General features: G+C 49.6%; 2 protein-coding genes and 1 pseudogene across 11 annotated transcripts; 2 read left to right on the top strand and 1 right to left on the bottom strand.

Moving 5' to 3' along the window:
- Positions 1-326: 326 nt before the first annotated feature.
- On the bottom strand, positions 327-20055 carry PRR30 (proline rich 30). Of its 10 annotated transcripts, none has more exons than XM_045447404.1 (7): positions 19948-20055; positions 19191-19282; positions 17675-17734; positions 16515-16686; positions 15225-15322; positions 2382-2434; positions 327-2127 (listed from the first exon to the last, which is right to left on the bottom strand). In XM_045447404.1, exon 7 carries the CDS (start codon positions 1768-1770, stop codon positions 571-573), a length of 1200 nt encoding a protein of 399 aa, XP_045303360.1. In that variant the 5' UTR covers positions 1771-2127; positions 2382-2434; positions 15225-15322; positions 16515-16686; positions 17675-17734; positions 19191-19282; positions 19948-20055; the 3' UTR covers positions 327-570. The 10 variants fall into 10 exon arrangements, 9 of the variants coding, with proteins under 9 accessions (XP_045303360.1, XP_045303361.1, XP_045303359.1 ...); XM_045447405.1 differs by lacking the exon at positions 16515-16686 and adding an exon at positions 5987-6113; XM_045447403.1 differs by lacking the exon at positions 16515-16686.
- LOC123581357 lies at positions 13826-14520 on the top strand (annotated as a pseudogene).
- TCF23 (transcription factor 23) lies at positions 15820-20685 on the top strand. Its single transcript, XM_045447412.1, has 3 exons — positions 15820-16337; positions 16925-17167; positions 19209-20685. Exons 1-3 carry the CDS (start codon positions 16128-16130, stop codon positions 19386-19388), a joined length of 633 nt encoding a protein of 210 aa, XP_045303368.1. The 5' UTR covers positions 15820-16127; the 3' UTR covers positions 19389-20685.
- The last annotated feature ends 2266 nt before the right edge of the window (positions 20686-22951 follow it).

The following is a 22951-nucleotide window of genomic DNA, read 5'->3' as shown; positions in this document are numbered from 1 at the left end:
GAAGCGGCGAGACAATGAATCCCAGGTATGGAGGTAAAAAATCCTGCAACACTAATGTGCACTCCGAGGAAGGGGCCCACGGCTTCATCTTTGGGGATGCCATTATCTGTGCCACCAAACTGAACTAAACGTGTGAAGAGCCTTGCAGAGCCCTCTGAATATCTCAGGTGCTCATGCCTTATGGATCCCATGCCATCCTCAGATATATGGTAACAACTCTCCCCGGCCGCTCTGGTTCCTTTGACTCTCCCCCTCCCCTTCTTTAGCTGTGGCCCCCTGTAGGTTCAGCTACCCACTGTGTCTGCTGTGCAGGACGCAAACACAAGTTCTGCAGGGTCAGGCTTTATTGGATACACTGAAGGCCGAATGGGGTCTCAGGTGCCCTTCGTCCTCTTCAGCCAGGAGAGAGCAGACTCCATAAGGGGCTCCCAGGGTTCAAGGCTGGAGAACACACCTGACCTCCGGCCAGCCAGCCCTTCAGGGAGTCTCGGGGGCTCCCTGAGTTCTGGAGCCTGGTGGGGGCAGTGGGGTTCAGAGGAGGTACTCCAGGGAGCCTCCTTGTCTCTGGAACTAGAGTGGCGACTTTTGGAGAATGGGCTCTGAAGAGGCAGGACTCTTTCGGGCAGAGGACGGCCTGGGCTTCAGGGAGACAGTGGCCTGTTTTGGTGCCTGCGGTAAAGGCCCTGAAAAGCGCATAGAGTGTGTAGATCTGAGGCTCCTGGTGGGGGAGGGTGGGCCCCGGGCTGGATCTGCCCGCGCCTGAGCCACCGGTACGTGAGCTGCTGGGGCCTGGGACGCCCGGGTTTGATACCCACGGGCCTGAGCAGCCTTGCCCTGTGGACCTACTTCCTCTGGCCTTCTTTCTGGCAACAGGTGCAAGGCCCTGGCCTGGCCCCGAGGCAGGCGGAGGCCGAAGCCAATGCCTAGGCGGAGTGGTCCGGATTCCTGGCCCTGCGCACAGGGCAGTAGTTGGGGGAAGGCAAGCAGCCGGGGTCCGGTCTTGTACCTGGGGATGGGGCACGTGGGGCTGCGGGGCTTGAGACACACCAGGCATATAGGATATTCTACAACTGGGGCCTGGCCAGTTGTGCCTAGCCACAGGTGCTGCAAAAGCAGTAGCCGCAGGTCGTGTGCAATGCGGCAGTGCCCCAGATGGACCACTAGGGCCTGGGCCAGGGCTCCTGGGTCCATGAACTCTGCAGGGTCCCTCTGGCTTGCCACGCATCCCCCCACCACCCCAGGGGACCCGGTGTCCCTGTACTGGTGCCAGGGCCATGTCTGCCTCTTCCCGTGGACCCCAGGAGAAGGAAGGCTGGGGGCCGGGGAAGTGACAGTGGAGCTGGGGTGGTACCCTGGGTTGGAAGGAGACAGACGGTGAGAGTGGGGGAGAGAGTCGTTCTGTAGCTGAGTGGGAGAGGAGGAAGAAGTAGGAGGAAGGGAGGGGTATAGCTGGCGGGTGGGAGAGGAAGAGCGTGTGAGGGAGAGAGAGAGGTAATTCTGATGAAAGAAAGTGGGGGAACTTGGGAGGGAGGAAGAGCAGGGATGTAGGACAAAGTCAGAACCTGAGTCAGAGTTGTAGAAATGGGAGCCAGGAGAGTGGGACCGTGGGGGAGGGGAGCAAGGTGGGTGAGAGGGAGGGAGCGATGGCTGGGGAGGCAGAGGCTGCAGGTTGCCAGAAGGCAAGTCCACAAGTTGTGAGGAGCCCTGAGGGGGGCGCCCAGGGGGTGCTGTGTTCTGTGGCAGCACCTCGTCCTTGTTTTGAGGCAACATTGCCTTGAATCCAGAAGGGACTGGGGCCTCAAGACCAGAGATTAGAGACCTAGCAGAATCAGGACAGTATCTCTGAGGCCAGACCTGGCGGAGAAATCAGGGCCTTCTGTGCGCCAGTGTGACTCCAGCCTGGTGTCGGTGCTGCTGTTGGTTGAGGACAAGGAGACACCCAGCCCTGTAGCACTAGGCTCTCCGAGTGTTCAGGCAGGCACTTGGATCTAAACTTGGCCTCTCACTTTGCAGTCAGCCATTGACGAAGGATATATGGGGATAGAGAATCAGAGCTGCCTCTTGGGAGCTGAGGGGCAGCAGTAATCATCTGGGTGGGCCAGGGAGGAAGAACACAGCCCATGGGACCTGTAGAGAAAGAACGAGAACCTAAGATATTGGGAGAATTGGTCCATTTCTGGCTCTGAAGGCTGATTTACTAAGACCCTGAATCCATGTCACCTTTGGGGTCACAAGAGCTGGCAAAATGCTCCACGGAAAGTGAGAGCCGAGGAGGAGAAGGAGGGAGGTGGGAGGTAGAATGGAGTTGGAGGAGGGGGCTTAAGGATGGCTGCTGAGATGGGACTAGAAATTGGGGGTGTTCTGGTGATGCGAGCTCTTACCAATGAGGGTTCCTCCAGGCTGTTTCGCAAGGCACTTCAGCAATTGAGGGAACCTGGGAGAAAGAGGAACAGTCACCAAACGGTGGATACACCCCCCTCTGTCCCCAGTATCTGTCACCCTAAACTCACTCTGACTCAGATTTCTGTTGGAGCCGTGCCCTCAATGCTCCTTCAGCCAGGAGGAAGTCTTCTGTTACAGGCTTTTGCTGTCCTCGACCTGAATCAAGGATTCTGCAAGCATCCTGGTTTCCTGCCCACTTTGGTTTCCGTGACCCCTTGTCACCCCTAATGCTGATGTCCTCTGGCTCAGCCTGGTCCTGGCTGAGATGGCTGAGCACACCCAGAAACAGCAATACCAGTGGGGTCAGCTGGTGAAAGCCCGTGGAAGACCGGGCTTTGTCTAAGGGGTGGCGTTGCCACCCCCATTGGGAGCCAGGAACCCCATTCCCTGGGGGAAGTTCTCCCTGGCATCTAGTGCCTATGTCACAAAGGTCAGGTGCTGACATAATACACTCTCCTCCTCAAGGCTCTAGGGCCTTCTTTCAGAGATCGTCAAAGGCTGGTCCTTGACAAAACTGAAGCAGACAAAATTCTTTGGGGCACTCGGTCTCCCTTTCAGGCCCCAATCCTCCCCCTGCTCTCTGCCCATATACTTTACACTTCCTACCCCTTCCTACATCCAGGGTCCTCTCCAACCACACAGCCTATGTGGGCCAGGCTCTCCCTTCAATTTGCTATTTTCTTTTGCTTTCTGAGCAGTGCTTGTGCTCTACATTGGTTCCCCCATTTGGGATATACTTCTATAGTTTAATAACTATTTTCTTAGCAGCTTTAATGAGATATAACTCATATACCATACAGCCCACCCATTTAAAGTGTGCAGTTCGCTGTTTTCTAGTTTACTCACAGGTTGTGCAACTATCACTTACATCTAAGCATGTTTTTCTTTTGATGCTATCTACATCTAGATAGATGATAGATATAGATATATGCTAGTGGTGTTTCTCTAGAAAATGGTTTCATTTAAGGTATCTATTTTTATTGACATATAGATTATATATATTTACGGTGATAGATAGATAGATAGATATTATAAGAAATTGGTTCATGTATCTATGGAGGCTGAGAAGTCCGAAGGTCTGCAGTCTACAATTTAGATATCAGGAGAGCCGATGGCATAGCTACCCCAAGTCCAAAGGCCTGAGAACCAGGAGAGCAGATGGTGTAAGCTCCGGTTCAAATCTGAGCCCAAAGGGAAGAGAAAACTGATGTCCCAGCTTGAAGACAGTCAGGCAGAGAGAGTGAATTCTCCCTTATTCTGCCTCTTTTGTTCTACTCAGGCCTTCCATGATCGGATGAGGCTCACCCACATCAGGGAGGCAAGCTGCTTCACTCAGTCTACCGATTCAGACATTAATCTCAGCCAGAAACACCCTCACGGACACACCCACATTAATGTTTAACTAAATATATGGGCACCCCATGGCCCAATCAAGTTAACACATAAAATTAACCATCACAATCTACAACTGAAAGATTAGATGCCCTTCCAAGGGCCTATGATACCTGTATTAAAGGAGGCTTTGCCCATATCAATATTTCTGATAGTCTTTTTTTCAGGAGCCCCGGAGGTTTTTTGGTTTTTTTTTTTTAATTTTTTTTTTAATGTTTATTTATTTTTGAGACAGAGAGAGACAAAGCATGAATGGGGGAGGGTCAGAGAGAGGGAGACACAGAATCTGAAACAGGCTCCAGGCTCTGAGCTGTCAGCACAGAGCCTGACGCGGGGCTCGAACTCACGGACCGCGAGATCATGACCTGAGCCGAAGTCGGCTGCCCAACCGACTGAGCCACCCAGGCGCCCCTGGAGGTTTTTTTTTAGTCCAGGGCAAGTCATGATAAATTTAGGAATGAGTAAGAGTCGTGGCTTGTATAAAGTGACAGAAGGGCACTTATGGGTGGTGGGAAAGGAAAACCAGGCAAGATCTCAGGCACATCAGTTTTACGGAGGAGGAAATATGTGAGTTGAGATCCAGCCTTCAAGGATCGAGAGGCTTCCTGGAACATGGGACTTTTAGTGCTAAAACCAAGACAGTTCTGGAAAAACCGGGACAATTGGTCACACTAGAACTTGGGTCTTCTTGGAGAATATTCAGGTTCCCCTCGGGGTATGAGAACCCCAATCTGGAGATTGCTGTTCAAACAAAAAACGTCTGTAGTAATTTCAATTTACACTAATGAATCTCTCCCCTAGTTTGTGCTAATTACCCTAATTACTTGGTTTGTGCTTAGTAAACCTTTATGGACTGAGTGAACAGAAGTTCTCCAAGCATTTGGCATCCAAGGTGGAAATGTGATATTGTAATGGACTTGTTTTAGTTTGCTAGTTATTTCCTGTTGTAGATATCTACCACGCACTCTTCCCACCCTCCGTTTTCTAACCCTGGGCAAGAACACTGTGTATTATTTCCTTCAAATGTTATATAGCATGACCCTTCCAGAAATTTGCAAATGTTTCTTAAGAGGATGGACGGATGAATGAGTAAATTGGTAATTATTTAAGAGAATTTGACCTTTGCACTTTTTTCTTGTCCTTTCTTTTCTGTTTGAGTTGTACATATGATACGGTAGGAAGGGGCTGTTTACAGAACTACCTTGAGTATTCTTGGAGAGATCATAATTTTTTTTTAATTTTTTTTTTCAACGTTTATTTATTTTTGGGACAGAGAGAGACACAGCATGAACGGGGGAGGGGCAGAGAGAGAGGGAGACACAGAATTGGAAATAGGCTCCAGGCTCTGAGCCATCAGCCCAGAGCTTGACGCGGGGCTCGAACTCACGGACCGCGAGATCGTGACCTGGCTGAAGTCGGATGCTTAACCGACTGCGCCACCCAGGCGCCCCGGAGAGATCATAATTATAAGAGAGGTGTCAGATAACTGCAGATAGGTAAATAATTTATTCAAAAGGGGGAAAAAGACAAATTCTAGGAGCTCAAATCAGTTTCTAGTTGCTTGCTAGGAAAATTTTATTTTATAATTTCTAACGTTTACTTATTTTTGAGAGAGAGAGTGTGCCCAAGCGGTGGGGAGGGGCAGAGAGAAGAGAGGGAGACACAGAGTCTGAAGCAGGCTCCAAGCTGTCAACACTGAGCCTGACCCGGAGCGAGAACCCACAAACAGCGAGATCATGACCTAAGCCGAAGTAGGATGCTCAACTGACTGAGCCACCCAGGTGCCCCGGAGGAAAATTTTAAACTGGATTATTAAACAGAATGTATGTGAGCTCTGAGAAAGGAAACTGATGATCACAATGGCCAGAGTTGATTCAAGCAAAACAAATTGTGGAGAACATACGGCCATCTGGAAGTGGCATATATGCTGTGTCATCAGGGAAAACAATTATATCTGGCTTTTTACTTTCCAGGATGAGAAATGTGCTCTTGACATTGCCAGCTAAAACACAACAGCCTAAAGTAAGCACCAGAATACCAACTTTTAAAAAATAGTTCACACAGACGGGAAATAATTCACTCTATAGTCTCTCTCTATAGTCTAGGTATTTGGGAAGACAAAATGTGATCCGAATCCACATCATTGACTTACCATTGGAAATCATATGTTGCAGGGACTGACTCATTGCTTTCAACATCATCAGTATCCTCAAATCATATAGACAGACCTGCCTGGGAGCCAGAAAGATGTTTGATGCTTGGTCTCTGAACAAGGGAAGCTGAGAAACTTAATGAATTAATTGCCTACTAGCATCCAGCTAAGGGGGTTAGTTTCATTCATATCAATAGAAATACTCAAATAACGTTGGGCAAAGTTCTGTCTTTTTTGAACAGTGCTGGGGTGAGCGTGATCGGATTTGCCTCCATGACCCTTCTTTTCTTACTCTTCCAAAGTTGACTGACATATTCTTTCAAACTGGCTACTCAGGAGCCTTGTTAGATGGGAATTGAAACCTGCACACCTGTGCTCTGACCTACTGTGAGTTGCTTTTGCAGTTCAGCAAGGCAACATACTTCATCCCTAAGTGTTTGTAGGTACCCAAATATACTCCTTGAGTACTTACCGCACATATTTTCCCACGTTGTTTTTATTTCCTACTTTGTAAATGAGTTTTATAACCTGGGAATGATAATAATCCCTATGTATTTTTTATGTTTATTTAGTTAAGTAATCTCCGCACCCAACATGGGGCTTGAACTCATGTCCCAGAGATAGGCAGCCACAGGCTCTTCTGACTGGGCCAGCCAGGTGCCCCTCCCTACATATTTTGATTTCCTCAAGGCGTTGACTATTGTGCTGGAAAAATGTGAGCCAGCCAGTTGAACCACTATTGCTTTTTTGTCTTTTGCCTCTTATTGTTCTTTGAAGTATACAAATGATACACAAATAAATTTCAGTCTAGAAAAGCCAAGCAATACAGAAGTATCCAGGTAAAATTTAAAAGTTCTCCTTGGCACTCTTCCCATTTTTACTCTCTCCAGGAATCTTCACTGTTTGTCCTTTACTTTTGGATTTATCTAATATCTTGAGTTTATTAACTATAATTCAGTATCTCTGCTTATATATCTCTATTTAATCTATCAGTTACTGAAAGGGGTGTGTTAAGATCAACTATAATTAATTTCTCTGTTCCTACATTTCTGTCCATTGTGCTTGATATATTTTTGAGGCTGTGTTATTGGGTGCAAAAATGTGTTTATGATGACTGTCATCTCGTTCCATTGTTCTTCTTATCATTTAGCAAAACACAACAAACTTTAAGATAAACCAACCAAGCTTTCTCCTCAAGAAGTTGGAAAAATGAACACGAGGGCAAAAGTGAAGAAATGAGAGGGAAGAAAGTAAAAATGACCAGGCTAAAAATTAATGACACAGAGACTTGAAAATAATATAGTCACACTCATCAGGGTGGCAATTACAGAACAGAAAATAACAAGTGTTGGCGAATATGTGGAGAGATCGGAACACTCGTATATTGCTGGTGAGAATGTAAAATGATACAGGCACTACGCAAAACAGTACAGTAGTTCCTCGAAAAATTCCACTCTTGGGTATGTGCCCCAAAGAATTGAAAGCAGGGTCTCAAAGAGATACTTGGAGACCCATGTTCATAGCAGCATTATTCACAGTAGCTAAAAGGTTTCTACAACCCAAGTGTCCATTGACAGATGAATAGATAAACAACAATTATATATACATACAACGGAATATTATTCAGCCTTTAAAAAGGAAGGAAATTCTGATACCTGCTTGCAACATGGATGAGCCTTGTGGATGCACAAAGTGAAATAAGCCAGTCACAAAAGGACAAATGTCATATGATTCCACTCATCTGAGGTACTTAGAAGAGTCAAATTCATAGACACAGAAAGTTTAATGGCAGTTGCCAAGGGCTGGGATTAGGGAGAATGGGGAGTTATTGTTTAATGAGTCTAGAATTTCAATTTTGCAAGATGACAAACGTTGTGTGAGTGGATGGCAGTCATGTTTGCACAACAGTGTGATGTACTTAACGCCACTGAACTGTATACTTAAAATTGTTCAAAGGGTACATTTTATGTTATGTCACGATTTTTTATAAATGAACATTTTTTAAAATATATAGAATACTTTTTAAAGAATAAAGGCTGGTCCTTGAAAAGATGGATAAGTGAGGCACACTTCCGGTAACACTTACTAAGAACAAAAAGAGAGTTGGGTACAAATGAAATACAGGACAAAGAAAAGGGGTGGGGGAAGCATCTAGACACATAATGGAGATTTAAAAATAAGAAGGGACACCTGGGTGGCTCAGTCCATTAAGCATCTGACTCTTGGTTTTGGCTCAGGTCATTATCTCACAGTTCGTTGGTTTGAGCCCTGAGTTGGGCTGCACGCTGACAGTGGAGCCTGCTTGGGATTCTCTCTCCTTCTTTCTCTGCCCCTCCCCTACTCATAGACTCTCTCTTTCTCCCGAAAATAAATAAACTTTAAAAAAAGAAAAGAAAGAAAAGAAAAGAAAAGAAAAGAAAAGAAAAGAAAAGAAAAGAAAAGAAAAGAAAAGAAGGGGGCGCCTGGGTGGCTCAGTTGTTAAGTATCCAACTCTTGATCTCAGTTTAGGTCATGATCTCGTGGTTCATGAGAGCCCTCATTGGGTTTTGCACTTGGGATTCTCTGTCTCCCTCTCTCTCTGCCCCACCCACCACTTACATACACACTCTGTCTCAAATATAAGTAAATATTTTTAAAAAGTTCTTTAAAAAATAAGAAATACTTGAGGCATTAAGAGAAGTATGAGTGACTGTTCTAGAGGCGGAGGGAGAAGGCTGCTCTTCCTGTCCCCTCCCACTGAACCCACAGCCAAGCAGAAGGATCCTGAGCTTGCCAAGCACTTCTTTTTCAAAGGGACTTCCACCAGTATCCAAGACGTCATTGTTCCAAGTATAAATAACAACTCCTGAGAGATGGGGCTCAAGTTCTGAGGTGAAGACGATCCTACTCTGCATCCACTTCCTCGCTACGCCTCAGTGAGAGCCAATTCCACCCAAGTGGGACTGTGCCTGGGCTTCTTCCTCAGCCGGTGATAGTGCGGGCTGATGGTGCTGTGCTGAAACAAAATCCAGGAAGAGGAGAACCTGTCATCAGCACTAGACGCCAACATAGAAGCCATGAGACCCAACTTCCACGAGTTACACTAGCTCCTGGGACCATACCTATGTCTGACCCAAGAAGTAGATATCCCAGACCAACTTCAAGAGAATACATGATAGGGAAGATGGGCCTTCGCCCAGCTGCTGCCTGTATTCCCCCTAAAGCCCACTTGGACCCGTGCGGTAGAAGCTGTCCTCGCTATATCCGTGGCCTCGCTGCTGGAGATGAAGCACAAGGCTATGACAGAGTTGCACTCCACAGAGCCACCCACACGTGCGTCTAGGTAGAACCATGCCCCAGAGATAGCCAAGAAGAGCACGGACCTGAACTGTGCCCTGGAGATGAGTTTCACCACGCAGAACCCTACTGCCTTGAAGACCAGCTTGTTGAGTTCCAGTCTGCCTTCTCTGATGCCCGCCAGGGAACCTGTAAGATGATGGAGTACTAGAAATGACCTCTGCACCTTCTGGCCTGGGAGGCACCACTCCTTGTGCATCAGTCTCACTGTCTCCTGGTTCACCACTTGGGGCTTTGTGGACACTGTTTTTCACTGTGGAAGTTTTCCTTTCTACATCAGCATCCCTGCTATGGATGCAGTGCTGAGGCGGTAGACTGACACTCCCAGGTTCATCTGACCATGACCTTGCAGTCCTTCTGAGGACTGAGTCTTCAGGTGGAGGAGCTCCCTGAGGGTGTTCAGATCACCTAACTCTGAGAAGGCACTCGGCACAAGAAGATCTGTTTCCACATAGCTGCGAGTGTGGCTTTTTTCTTCCCTCCTACTTTGTGTCCTGCTGAGGCTCAGAAAATTTGGAGTCAGACCTCCCTCCTTCCCTGATGGGTAAGTTCCTACAGAGGGAAAGAGATCATACCCCTTTACCATACGGTAAGGGCTTCCACAGGTTCTCCTAAAGTCTGATGTTGGCATGGACCTGATTAAATTTCAGCTTCTGGAAGTCTGCCCTAGCAACAACTTCATGTCTTCTGAGAAAGAATATTGACCCGAAAGCCTAGAAATGCCCACCATTCATTCCATGGGCTACTCCTCATCTCACAGACGGTTAGAATGCAAGAAACTCAGGACTGCCCAATGAGCTCCCTGGTGGTGATAGATTTTTTGGGGGGTGGCTTTTTGAACCTGTTCTCCGGAACTTGGGATGGGAGCCCCTGTTGACTTCTAGCTCATCTCTGGAAGGTTGGTGTCTGATACCTTCAGAGTAGCTACATAAATGTAGGAGGATAAAAGACAGTTCTTTTAGGTCTAAAAAACATCTCTTTGCTCTATCCTTCCAGATGATGTTCTTCTGTCCTGAGGTTCTGGGCAGTTCTCTCAAGATTAGAACGCTCTCTGACTGCAAAGGGGCTATACTTCCCGTAGACGACCTTGCTCTTTAGGAGTACCATGACAGTTTCTTATGATCTTGAGTTTCAACAGCAAAAAGGTTCATGTCCTAGGAACGGTTCTGATGCCTCTTAGAAGGTGTGGGTCTTCTGTGCAGATCTTGGAGATGTTTCACATCAGTCTTAGCCTTGCAGTCCAGCCACAGAACTGTTGGCCTGTTAGAGTCTCTGAAGCTTTGGGTTTTACCAGAGATCCAAGGTCATGCCCATTTTGTGGGCCAAGTGTTGTTTTTGGGCAAACTGGCCATTCTCAGAGTTCTACACTGTTCTCAGGGCTGAGGAATGCTTAGATTTTTTGAAGAAAATTTCTTCTGGATAGAACTTTTGTTTTTTTCTCATTTCCTTGGAGATACGTTTCTAAGAGCATTTTGTTCATTAAAGTGTTAGAATTCCTTAATGAAATGGCTAAATTCAAAGAAATATAAAATACTACGTATTGAAAAGGAACAGGCACTTCAATCAGTCAATAAGAAGCCAAAGAAATTGAATAAAAGTTAAAATTTCTTCCCCTCTTCACCAAAACTAGTCCTAGTGGTTTTACAAGTAAGTTTTACCAGACTTCAAAAAAGAGTTAATTTCTATATTATGTAAAAAGTTGTTTCAGGGGCGCCTGGGTGGCTCAGTCAGTTGAGCGTCCGACTTTGGCTCAGGTCATGATCTCACAGTTCGTGAGTTCGAGCCCCACGTCGGGCTCTGTGCTGACAGCTCGGAGGCTGGAACCTGCTTCGGATTCTGTGTCTCCTTCTCTCTGCCCCTTTCCCACTCATGCTCTGTCTCTCCCTGTCTCTCAAAAATGAATAAACATTAAAAAAAATTTTTTTTTAAGTTGTTTCAGATGATAGGATAAGAGCAGCTAAACATCCGACTGTTAGTTTCAGCTCAGATCATGATCTCATGGTGGTGAATTCGAGCCTCCCACTGGGCCCTGTGCTGAGCATGTAGCCTGCTTAAGATTCTCTCTCCCTCTCTCTCTGCCTCTCCTCCCCACTCATGCTCTCTTTCAAAATAAATAAGTAAGCTTAAAAAATACTTTTACTTTTAAATTAAAAAAAAAAAGAAAAGAAAAGGGAGAGCTACCCAGCTCATTTTATGAAGTTAGTGTAACCTTGATACCAAAACCAAATAATGACAGTTAAAAGAAAATTAGAATCTCATTTCACTTATGAGATGGCTGTAAAAATTCTAAGCAACATATTAACTATACAAAGCAGAAAGTATATTTTTTTAAAAAAGTAATCACAAGCAGATGAGACTTACCACAGGAACTCAAGCAAGATTTGTCATCAGAAAATACAACAAAATAATTTGGGGTGCCTGGGTGGCTCAGTTGGTTGAGCAACGACTTTGGCTACGGTCATGATCTCATGGTTTGTTTGAGCCCCATGTCGGGATTTGTGATGATAGCGTGGAGCCTACTTTGGATTCTCTGTCCCCCTCACTCTCTGCCCCTCCCCACTAGCACTCTATCTGTCAAAAGTAAATAAACATATAATAAAAAGAAAATACAACAAAATAATTTAACATATTCATAGACTGAGGGAGAAAAATCAAGATTGTATCTCAGCTGACGGCGGAAAAGCATCTGATAAAGTTCTACACCTAGTTATAATAATAAAAAAAAAAAACTACCAAAAACCTCTTAGCAAACAAGGAATAGAAGGATATGTTCTCAACTTGCTAAAAGTTATATATCAAAAGCCTACAGCAAATAGTATGCTTAATGGAGAAATTCTAGATACGTTCAGTGGAGGGTTAGGGGAAGAAAACAGTGCCGTTACCACTATTTCCTGTTAATGTAGTATTGGAAGCACAAGCCAATGCTCTAGGGAAAGAAAAAGTAACAAGTGTAAAGATTGAGAGGAAGAAATAAAACTGTCATTTTGTATCTACCCAGAAAAGCCAATGGAAGCCACAGAGTTTTAAGACTAATAAGAAAGCTCAGCAGGGTTGCTGGATTCAAGACAAACTTGAACGAGCATTTCTGTACAGCAGCCATCATCAACTAGAAAACAGAATAAAATAAAAGCATTTGCAAGAGCAACAAAAACTGTGAACTAATTAGTTCAACAAAACTGTGAGCTATTTCACTGAAGCAAGAATACACAGACATTCATGGAGTAAACTATGCAATTAATAAAGGATATAGATGTTTAAAACAAAATGAGAGGGGTGCCTGGGTGGCTCAGTTGGTTGAGTGTCCGACTTCGGCTCAGGTCATGATCTCGCGGTCTGTGAGTTCGAGCCCCGCGTCAGGCTCTGTGCTGACAGCTCAGAGCCTGGAGCCTGCTTCAGATTCTGTGTCTCCCTCTCTCTGCCCCTCCCCCACTCAGGCTCCATCTCTCTCTGGCTCAAAAAAGAAACATTAAAAAAATAAAATAAAATGAGACACATTTCATGTTTTTGGAAGGATTGACTCAAAAGTATAAAGATGGCAATATTCCCCCAGTTAGCTCATTTACTCAACAAAATCTCAATCAGAATTTCAGTTGAATTTTATAGGAACCCAATGAGTTTTCTCTAAAATCTATATGGAAAAATAAGGGTCCAGAAATAACTAAATCAACCTTCCAAAATAAGAGTAAAGAGGAGAGTTTTATCATTCCAAGTAGTAAGACATGCTATCAAGTCAGAACAATAAAAGCAGTGTGCTGTTAGCTCAAACACAGACAAAAAGATCAGCAGGACAGAATAGAGAACTCAGAAATTGGCTTTTATACGAATATGGGAACTTATCATATAATAAAGTGGGAGCTACAACTGAACAGGAAGAGAGAATGGACTGTTCAGCAGATGATGTTGGGATAATAGTCTCCCTATAAGGAGAAAATAACACCGGCTCCCTATATGGAGAAAAATAAAATGCAATCTCTACCAAGCACCACACACAGGATGCTTGAACTTGTCAGTTATCAGATAAAGGCAAATTAAAGCAGCCCTTTATAGCTCTCCCACCATAAAACTGGGAATCTGGTTAATATCAGGTGGTGGTGAGCAAGTGGGGCTCTAGGGGCCTGTGCAGTGCTGACTCGGCAACTGTTCCGGATGATGGCACTCTGGCAACACTTAGTCGATTAACCCAGCATTCTGGTCCCAGACCTATGTTGTTTTGTTTTGTCAATCTTGCATAGATCCACAAGGACACATGCAATGGTATCATGATGGCATTTTTGGGGTGATGCTGAGTTGGAAGCAATCTGGATGTCCATGCTGGGGTCTCTGGGTGATCAAAATGTGATGGGTGCACACTGTGGGGCATCCTGCAGCAAGTCATAAGAAGGGGCTTAAAAACATAGGATTGGACTTCCGGTAGTGGCAGCGGGAAGTGGGTTACCCGGCGGTGTCTAGGCCTGTGCCGAGGGGAATCCAGCGGGAATCGGATCCATCAGAACCGTCACTATGATGCCTGTGGGCAAGAACAGCAAGATGCCGCAGCACATTGACTGCAGGATGAGGTGTCTCCTGCAAGATGGCCGTATCTTCGTTCACACCTTCAAGACTCAACAAGCATTCGAATTCAGTCCTCTGTGACTGTGATGAGTTCAGGAAGATCAAGCCAAAGAACTCAACGTAAGCAGAAAGAGAAGAGATACTGCTTTGGAGGGGAAAGCCTGGTCTCAGACGATAGTAGAGGGACTTCCTCCCAAAGATACTGGCATTGCCCAAGTGCCACTTGCTGAGCTGCCGGGGGTCCAGGCAGAGCTGCTGTCAGAGGAATCCCAACTGGTGTTCCAGGGCCCCAGGTTCCTACAGGACTTGCTGGACCAGTCAGAGGGGCTGGTGGGGCACCCAACAGGTGGTGACCCCGCAAGGAAGAGGCACGGTGACAGCCACTGCAGCTGCTGATACAGCCAGCACTACAGGGGACCCAAACCAGTGTCCGCCTGGCTGTGGGGGTCCTGCCCCACCTATGGGCCAAGGGGCACCCCCTCCGGGCATGATGGGCCCACCACCTGGCATGAGACCTCCCATGGGTCCCCCAGTGGGGATCGCCCCTGGACGAGGAACTTCAGTGGGCATAGCCCTCTGGGGATGCGGGCCCCCTCCCCTGCAAAGCAAGGGCCCCTCCCCTGGGAATACACCCACCAAGACCCTAGACTCATCATGGCCCCTATAAGTTCCCTCGCTATTTCCTGAAAGGCTGTACATGGTCCTTTTACTTCCTTTTGGCCTGTGAAACTAGTTCATGATAAACTCTTAAGATTATAAAACAGAGGCACCTGGGTGGCTCAGTCGGTTAAGCATCCGACTCTTGATCTCGGCTCAGGTCATGATCTCGCAGTTTGTGGGATGGAGCCCCGTGTTGGACTCCCCAGCTGACAGCGCAGAGTCTGCTTGGGATTCTCTCTCTCCCTCTCTCTCTGCCCCTCCCCTGCTCACGCTCTCTCTCTCTCTCTCTCTCTCTCTCTCAAAATAAGTAAATAATGTTTAAAAAAAAACACAAAGAGGGGCGCCTGGGTGGCTCAGTTGGTTAAGCGTCCAACTTTGGCTCAGGTCATGATCACACGGTTCGTGAGTTCGAGCCCCGCATCAGGCTCTGTGCTGACAGCTCAGAGCCTGGAGCCTGCTTCCGATTCTGTGTCTCCTCCCTCTGCCCCTTGCCCACTCATGCTCTGTCTCTCTGTGTCTTACAATAAATAAATAAATAAATAAATAAATAAATAAATAAAACCCACAAAGACCTCTCGTTAGGATGGGAAGACATGTGCGTAACCTACCCAAGGCAGAACACCACAGGGCATGGGGCCACCTTCCAAGTCCACCTGGCTGCCTGGGCTCTCATCCCAACCCCGTCACTTACTAGATGTTTGACGCTGGGTGAGTTGCATTACCTCCTGATACCGGTTTTCCCATCTGTAAAATGGGGATGTAAGAGTCTCTTTTTCTTAGAAGTCTGTCCTGAGAAATAAATAAGAGAATACGTATAAAGTACTTAGCGCAGTGCCTGACCCAGAGTGACCTAAACGCACCGAGCTTTGAGGAAACTAGCCAGGGTGTGGTCACGCATCAGTTCGAATACCCATGAAACAGGGAGACATGGGCTCTCAGCTCTGTGGGGTTTGAAGACATCTTCACGAACGAAGGGCATAACCCAACAGGCGAAGGCAGCTTTTCCCTGGCAGAGCTGGAGGAAGATATTCCAGGGGATGGAAAAGCACTAGGTTGGAAATAGGAGACCTGCTTGGGGGGATGGGGATTAGTGCCCCGGGGCTGGAAGGTCAAGTTCATTGGCAAGGGGAGGAAAGGTCCTTTTAGGGATGTGTGCAGGCACCCTTCTGGCAGAGGAGGAGGTTCGGGGCCCTTCCATTGGCTTGAGCCGCAAAGCTGGAGTCGGGCGACCATCGCAAGACTACTGCGGGGTCAGGCAAGTCTCCGCGAAGGGAGCTCCCTTCCCACCATCCTCCGGCCTTCTGGAGCGGGGGGGCCTCCTCCCAGGACTTGGCCACTCCCAACATCCAGTACCCCCACCCCGGAGCCGGGTGGGAGGCAGGCAGGCAGGCAGGAGGCTTCTCGCGGGGGCTGTGCCGGGTGGGCGGTTTTCCCAGAGCAAGGAGTGAAGCGCGACTGACTTGGCGCCAGCTCCCTCAGATACAGACATGGTCGGCTGGGTGACCAGCCTGCCCAGTTAGCCCGAGCCCGGGGGCTCCCTCAGGCACTGTGCTCCCGTCCTAGGGGCCGCAGCACCACCCTCCAGGGGTGTGGCATGTCACGGAGGGAGGTCAGAAGGGCACCAGCCATGCCAGGAGTGGGGCAGACCCCGGCAAAGGCCAAGCTGCGGCTGGCGGCAGGCACTGGCAGGAAGAGGAGCCGCCCGTGCGGGACAAGGCAGGACCTGTGGGAAGAGACAAACTGGAGGGACCAGATGTGGAGCAGAGCTGCCCCCAGCTTAAGAGGGGCCAGGGCTCCCGGCAGGGTAAGGAATCACTGGCCCTGTGGAGGGAGCGGGGAGGCAGGAGGGGAGGGGCTGAGGCGTCACCTCTGCTGGCAAAGCCTCACTCGGTATGACCGTCCCTTCCCAAGAGGGGGACACTGGCACCCGGGACTCCACGGCTCCACACTTGGGTGGTTGGGATAACCGAGCTGGTCTTACCCAGAGCGCAGCTCAGAGAGCTCCTTTTTCCTTCCCTGCTGTAGCTGCCTCTTCATGTCAGGACCTGGCTGGGCAAGGATCAGCCCTGCAGAGCAGGGGTGGCTCTGTGCTCCCTGCGGGCCCAGGGCACCCCGACAGCAGGATTCAGACTTGGCCGTGGGTGCAGCAAGGGCTAGAGCGTTAGGAAGAGTAAAGGACTCTCAGCTTCTGAGCTGCCATCTGACCCCAAGTGAGACCCTCTCTCCATTGCCTCAGCCATAAAGCAGGGCAGGACTGAGAGTGCACAGTGAGAGCGTGAGGCCCTCGGGTCTCTGCTGTTCGGCGCATGGCTGCTCACACTAGAACGTTCTTAGAAACCAGGGGCAGATGGGAATCCAGTCAGACCCACTCACCTGGGGTCCTCTCTGCAGAGCGAGGCCAGTCCCGAGAACGCTGCTCGGGAGCGGAGCCGCGTGAGGACGCTGCGCCAGGCCTTCCTGGCCCTGCAGGCCGCTCTGCCCGCCGTGCCCCCTGACACCAAGCTCTCCAAGCTGGATGTGCTGGTGCTGGCCGCCAGCTACATAGCCCACCTCACCCGCACACTTGGCCGGGAGTTGCCTGGCCCCGCCTGGCCACCCTTCCTGCGTGGACTCCGCTACCTGCACCCTCTGAAGGTAGGCCACGAGCTCAGGGCCTCAGGGGGTGGGGTTTGGGATGGCCTGGACTTAGGCCCCCGGCCCTGAGCAGAGCTGACACTGGGACCAGCTGCTTCCTGCTCTCTCAGAGGGAGAGGAGCCAAGGCTGGCTCTTGGGACTGCGCTGACCTTGGGTGTAGTGGGGGTGGTGATTGGAACTGACTTCACGAAAATGCGGTTCCTCCAAGAGGAGGGAGATTCACAGAGTCCCAGGACTCTGGGGTGCCTAGCGGCAGGGGAGAAAAAAGAGCGGTTTCTGAGGCTGGGGCCTGGGAAAGGAAACCGCACCAGGAAAGCCCAAGATTCCAGGGCATACCACCCCTTCGTACAACGCCTTGGTGTCCCCTGGACTTCTGCCGTAGGAGGGATCCCCCTCTGGGAGAACAAGGTCTGAGAAAGCCTCATTCTAGAAGCAATCAAGCTGGGGTCGGGGAGGAGTTTGGGGGGTGCTTCCTGCACGCACCACCTCCCCAGACCAGGACCTACCTTTTCGGAGCCTCGGTTTTATCAGATGTGAAAGGGAAGAGGACGTGAGCCTTATTTCTCCTTCCGGGGCATGAAACGAGATCATGAATAAAAAGTATAATTAACGATACTCACCATCGCAATAACGGCAATAACATCACTTGGGTGCTAAAGTGATGTCAGGAGCTGGGCTTAGCGCTTCGGCCATCTCTACCTTTTAATGCGCACAAGAACCAAATGAGGATCACTTTCTAAGTGAGGAAATCGAATCTCAGGGAGAGTAAGTGGCTAAATGCAGTTTGAACCCAAAGGCGTCTGACCTCAGAGCCCACGCTTACAGCCACCAGGCAGGCCAAGGGGACGGCACTGTAAGCTGCTGTTTGCAGAGTGTAACTGTTATAGAGGAAGGGCCATGCTTGCCCTCTCAGGATAGATACAGCACTGTGATGGGGTCCACCTTGTTTTTATAGAGGATACTTTCACTATCTCTCTCCCTGAAACACAGTTCTGAAACGTCTTGAAAACTTGAGACTGTTTTCTTCCATGCAAATATAGCTTAAATGCAAGAATTCGAGACTACGTGGGGGCAACTCTGAAATACTGACAGGGGCATAGTCACTTCCTTAGCTGTAAAACGATGAGCAAAGTAAGGCCCTTGCACGTAGGAGGTAATGGATACATGTGTTGAAGACAGAATAGATGAGAGCTGGTTTAGGTCAAGAACTTGGGCAGTTTGGTGGGATAGGATAGTTTGCTGGGGGCAGTGCCCCTTCGACTCCCCCGGTAAAGGGGCTGCCAAGAGGAGGGGAGACCTCAGGGCAGAGTAACCTGGTGTTTTGGGGGTTGTCCACACTCCTGCTGGAAGAATGGGTGATCTTTTTTTTTTTTTTTAATTTTTTTTTTTCAACATTTATTTATTTTTGGGACAGAGAGAGACAGAGCATGAACGGGGGAGGGGCAGAGAGAGAGGGAGACACAGAATCGGAAATAGGCTCCAGGCTCTGAGCCATCAGCCCAGAGCCCGACGCAGGGCTCGAACTCATGGACCGCGAGATCGTGACCTGGCTGAAGTTGGACGCTTAACCGACTGCGCCACCCAGGCGCCCCAAGAATGGGTGATCTTGGGAGGTCCCCAGCTTAGACAGACAGAGCAGCACTGATTAAGTGTGGCCAGAGGCACTTGGGCGGGGGGCTGGGCAAAAGAAGAGGTCGGGACCGGTCAGTACCAGGAGGAACCTCTCCTTGCCCTAGTTCTCTGCCCTCCCCACTGCCTAGCCCCTGGCCATTGCCAACACTGCCATCCACCTCCCTCCCCACTATCGGGGGGCTCTGTTCAGGGCCCTTGCTCTCCTCGAACAGCTCCTTATGGCCACCAGGCTCAGGTGGTCAGGAGAACGCATGGGGCCATAAGTGGCGGTGAGTCCGAGACCACTATCAGAGCAGTGATGAGGGAGGGCTCAGGGAGGGGGCTAAGGAAGGCCATGTTTGGGGTGCCAAGGACTACAAGGGGCTGTAAGAGTGAGTATTACTCACTTACCATCCCCATGTCTTGCAGAAGTGGCCCATGCGATCTCGTCTCTATGCTGGAGGCCTGGGGAGCTCTGGCCTCGACTCCACCACAGTCACCACCTCAAGCCAAAGAACAAAGGAGGCGGAGGCTGGGCCCCAAGTCTCTGAAGAGGCACACGCTCTCTTTCCAACGAAGCCACTCTCACCAGCTCTCGGGGACAAATGAGTATCACACTTGCCCTTTTCTCCTAGACTACAAGTCAAGCTTAGGGACCTGGATTCTCTACCAGCCCTGCCTGTCTTCACTCTGACTCTCAGCCCTCGGATCAGACGGACTCAGGTTCAGCTCGCAGGTTCCAGCATGCAGACCAGGCGAAGCTGCGGGCCCTTCAATGGGAGGGGACTCAGAAGCACCGGCGGGGGTAAGGGGGGCGCAAGTGCTCATCTGGGCACCCGAGGGGGGGGTGACTTCTCAGTGGCTCCTGCTGTGGCAGCTGCAAGGGAAGTGGGAGAGGAAGAGGTTTGGCTGGGTTGGAAGTTGAATTAGGGCACCCTCCCCCCCCGCCCCGCTTTTCTCCCCTAAGCTTCCCACAGACACTCGGAGAATGCAAGGACAGTGACAAGGCTGTGCAGGTGCAGAGGTAAAGGCCTAGGACGGCAGCAGCTGCGGGTGCTGGTGGGAAAGTCTAGGGCCAGACATGTGCGTGTGAATAGAACTGGGCCGGGTCACGTGGCCAGATCCTGGCGACACGGGGACCTGTCGTTATCGCTCCACAAACCCTTACCTGATGGCGAAGAAGCAGCGGGGAATTTAGGAGTCTTGTCCGCATGACGGTCTCTCCAGCAGCCCAGCATCACTACATTTCCTCCCTCTCTGGGCCCCGAGACCTTCCACTCTTTTCTTGGTATGACTTATACTTACAGGTTAAGCCAGAAAAACCTACATTGCTTGCATTCCAGTTTCCACAGAAACTTTTAGATGGTCCCAGCTGCCTAGTTTGAGACGATCTTATCCCAGAGGCAGGTCTATCTACCGGAAATGAACCAGACAGCACCTTGCATCTAAAGGATATTGATGGGCCTGATTACATCCTTGAAGGACCTTAGAGAGAGAACAGATATCTTTTCCAGAGGATGACAATTACAGCCTTCTCTTTCCATTATGTTAGAAACCCAACCTCCAGGACAAACAAGATAGGCCTGGGTTCAGTGGGTTCTTTGTATGATTTTTGGCCTGAGGTCTCACTGGCTCTGGAGTTATTTCTACCATCTGGCTACAGACAACTGCCCCAGAGGCAGCTGTGCCCCACAGGCGCTGCCCTCCTAGGCACTCCTTAAGTCTTGCCACGGGGTGCCAGAAATCTGTTAGAGTTTTAGTGGAATTTCTCTCTGGCTCTGAAGAAATAACTTAAGGACTAATCACAGAAGTCTACACATACTGAAAGTAACTTTCCTTTCCAGATCAAGTATAGCTTCAAACCCAAAGGCACCTGAAGTCCAGACAGAGAAGTAACCAGCTTTTTTTTTTTTAATTTTTTTTAACATTTATTCATTTTTAGAGACACGGAGCACGAGCAAGTGAGGGGCAGAGAGAGGGGAGACACAGAATCCGAAGCAGGCTCCAGGCTCTGAGCTGTCAGCACAGAGCCCCACACGAGGCTCAAACTCACAAGCCAGGACATCATGACCTGAGCCGAAGTCAGAAGCCCAACCCACTGAGCCACCCTGGCGCCCCCAGAACCAGCTTTTTGTTAAACATCAGTGCCTCAGAGCGGGAGGGGATGGGCCAGGCCGACCCTGAATGGGGTAGACTTAGAGCCACCGTTGCCACTGTGAGACTAAATGAGGTTCTGGGCAGGCCGGGAGTGGCCAGAGGCCTGGGCTCTGAAATGACGAACCACGGCTCCTCCACAGGGCTGGCCAGGGCCTCAGGGGAAAGGGGCTGAGGGGTGACTCAGCAAGTCGGGGTGGAGGCTGAAAAAGACACACAACACGCCAGCCACAGGCTGCATGGGATGTGGGAGAGCGGCTGATCTGTGGCTGGGAGCCACGGGGAGAAGGTCTCAGCCAAGGCCGAACTCGTAAATCTACCAGGTCCCCACCGCGGGGCCTGGAGAGCTTGTGCAGAAGCGCTTCTGAGCAGCTGGGTGAGGCCAGGCAGGGGCAGGGACCAGGTGCGGGTGGGCGTGAGCGCAGTGTTCTCCACGAGACCATAAAAGTCCAGCTTGAATATTCTATTTTTAAAGCCAAATAGCAATGTCTTCCTGGTGGAGTCTGAAGGTGGTTGGAAGAGGAGCAGATGAATGTCTTCCCAAGCTGGTGGCACAGTCTTTTTCTGGGGACGAAACTGGGAAAGCTGGTTTTAGGTGTATGGAGGCTGCCCCAGCCCACCCCGCTCAGACTCGAGCCTTTGCCCAGCAGTATCAGACCCCCTCCTGTGCCTGACCCTGTAGCGACAAGGACAGCAAAGGAAGATGAAGCTGGCGGAGGGTGGCTGAGGAGGGACAAGCGCCATCCCATCAATACAAGTGGCTTAGGCTGCCTCAGGCTCTATCCGGGCAAAGCTGTTTTCCTTCGTGCCCAGGCCAGTCTGGGGTCCAGAGGCCGTGGCCTCCAGCCAGAGAGCACCCAGCACGGGCCACGTTGCCAAAGGGCTCTGAGAAGGCAGGCAGAGCCAAGGGAAGGACCGGAGCATGAACGGGAAGAACCAGACGAAATGTCAGGTCAGAGACTTGGATCCACAAATGAACCAGAACCAGGAGTTCTTCGCCTCTGCCGCAGAGGAGGAAAACACCTGCTCACTGGGAGACTTTTTATTCCCACCAGGTCTAGGGGCATGCGGTAGGCAAGAGTAGTAAGAGGCAGGTGAGACTCGGGTCCAGAGACAGCTTGGTCCCCTGGGAACAGGGGTATGTGGGAAAGAGGCTCCAAAAGGAAACAGAAGCACAGAGGACAACACGTCACTAAGGTGGCCTAGCTCAGGAGTCAGAGGGATGCCTGGCCCACTTGGTTAGCTTTTCCTGCCTGCCCAGGTGCCCAGGACACGAGGTGGGAGGGGAGGAGGCAGTGATGCTAGGACGGCTTCCCCAGAGTTGGATGTGCATTATGTTTCCTGACGAGTGGCAGAGCTGCAGGGCAGAGGCTCGGGCCATGGGAGAGGGAATGGCTAAGGAGAGGGTAGAGACCGTCGATTTACCACTTGGGAACTAGGTAATTAAATTGCAAGATCTAGTCTTCTCTGAGAAATTTCTTTTCTCTTCCTTTGGAAGGCGCCTAGCTAAGTCACATGCCACCGTTCTCCCTCTTTTCTGGCACAAGCCCTAAACTCAGGGCACCTGCAAGCTTGGTATCGTAGATCAGGAGCTGGCTCACTGGCCACAGCGTATCAAATCCAGCCCACCTCCTCCCTCCACCCACCATGTTCCACCATGTAAATAAGTTTTTGTGGGAATACAGTCACATCCATTTGTTACACATACTATGGCTGTTTCCTGATACAGCACAATTGAATAGATGCCATAGGTTAAGCCTAAAATATTTATAATCTGGTTTTTGAAGAAAAGGTTTACTGACCCTCGCTCTAGATCATAGGTACTAAAAGTGTGGTCTGGGAACTCTGGGGGTCCCTGAGGCCCTTTCAATGGTCTAAGTGGCCCAAACCATTTTCTTTTCTTTAATGTTTATTTATTTATTTTGAGAGAGAGAAAGCATGACGGCCTGTGCACAAATTGGAGAGGGGAGGGACACAGAGAGAGGGAGAGAGACAGGGAGAGAATCCCAGCAGTCTCC

This window comes from Leopardus geoffroyi, chromosome A3 (assembly GCF_018350155.1).
Source record: "Leopardus geoffroyi isolate Oge1 chromosome A3, O.geoffroyi_Oge1_pat1.0, whole genome shotgun sequence".
Classification (NCBI taxonomy): Eukaryota; Metazoa; Chordata; class Mammalia; order Carnivora; family Felidae; genus Leopardus; species Leopardus geoffroyi.
Note: the sequence above shows the minus strand (reverse complement) of the source record. Positions and strands in the feature narration are given on the sequence as shown.

Excerpts from the sequence above, each read along its gene's own strand:
- PRR30 (XM_045447404.1), bottom strand. The coding sequence starts at position 1,770 with ATGTTGCCTCAAAACAAGGACGAGGTGCTGCCACAGAACACAGCACCC.
- TCF23 (XM_045447412.1), top strand. The coding sequence starts at position 16,128 with ATGTCACGGAGGGAGGTCAGAAGGGCACCAGCCATGCCAGGAGTGGGG. Across the intron at positions 16,338-16,924 it reads GGGCCAGGGCTCCCGGCAGG|AGCGAGGCCAGTCCCGAGAA; the intron begins GTAAGGAATCAC and ends TCCTCTCTGCAG. Across the intron at positions 17,168-19,208 it reads GCTACCTGCACCCTCTGAAG|AAGTGGCCCATGCGATCTCG; the intron begins GTAGGCCACGAG and ends CATGTCTTGCAG.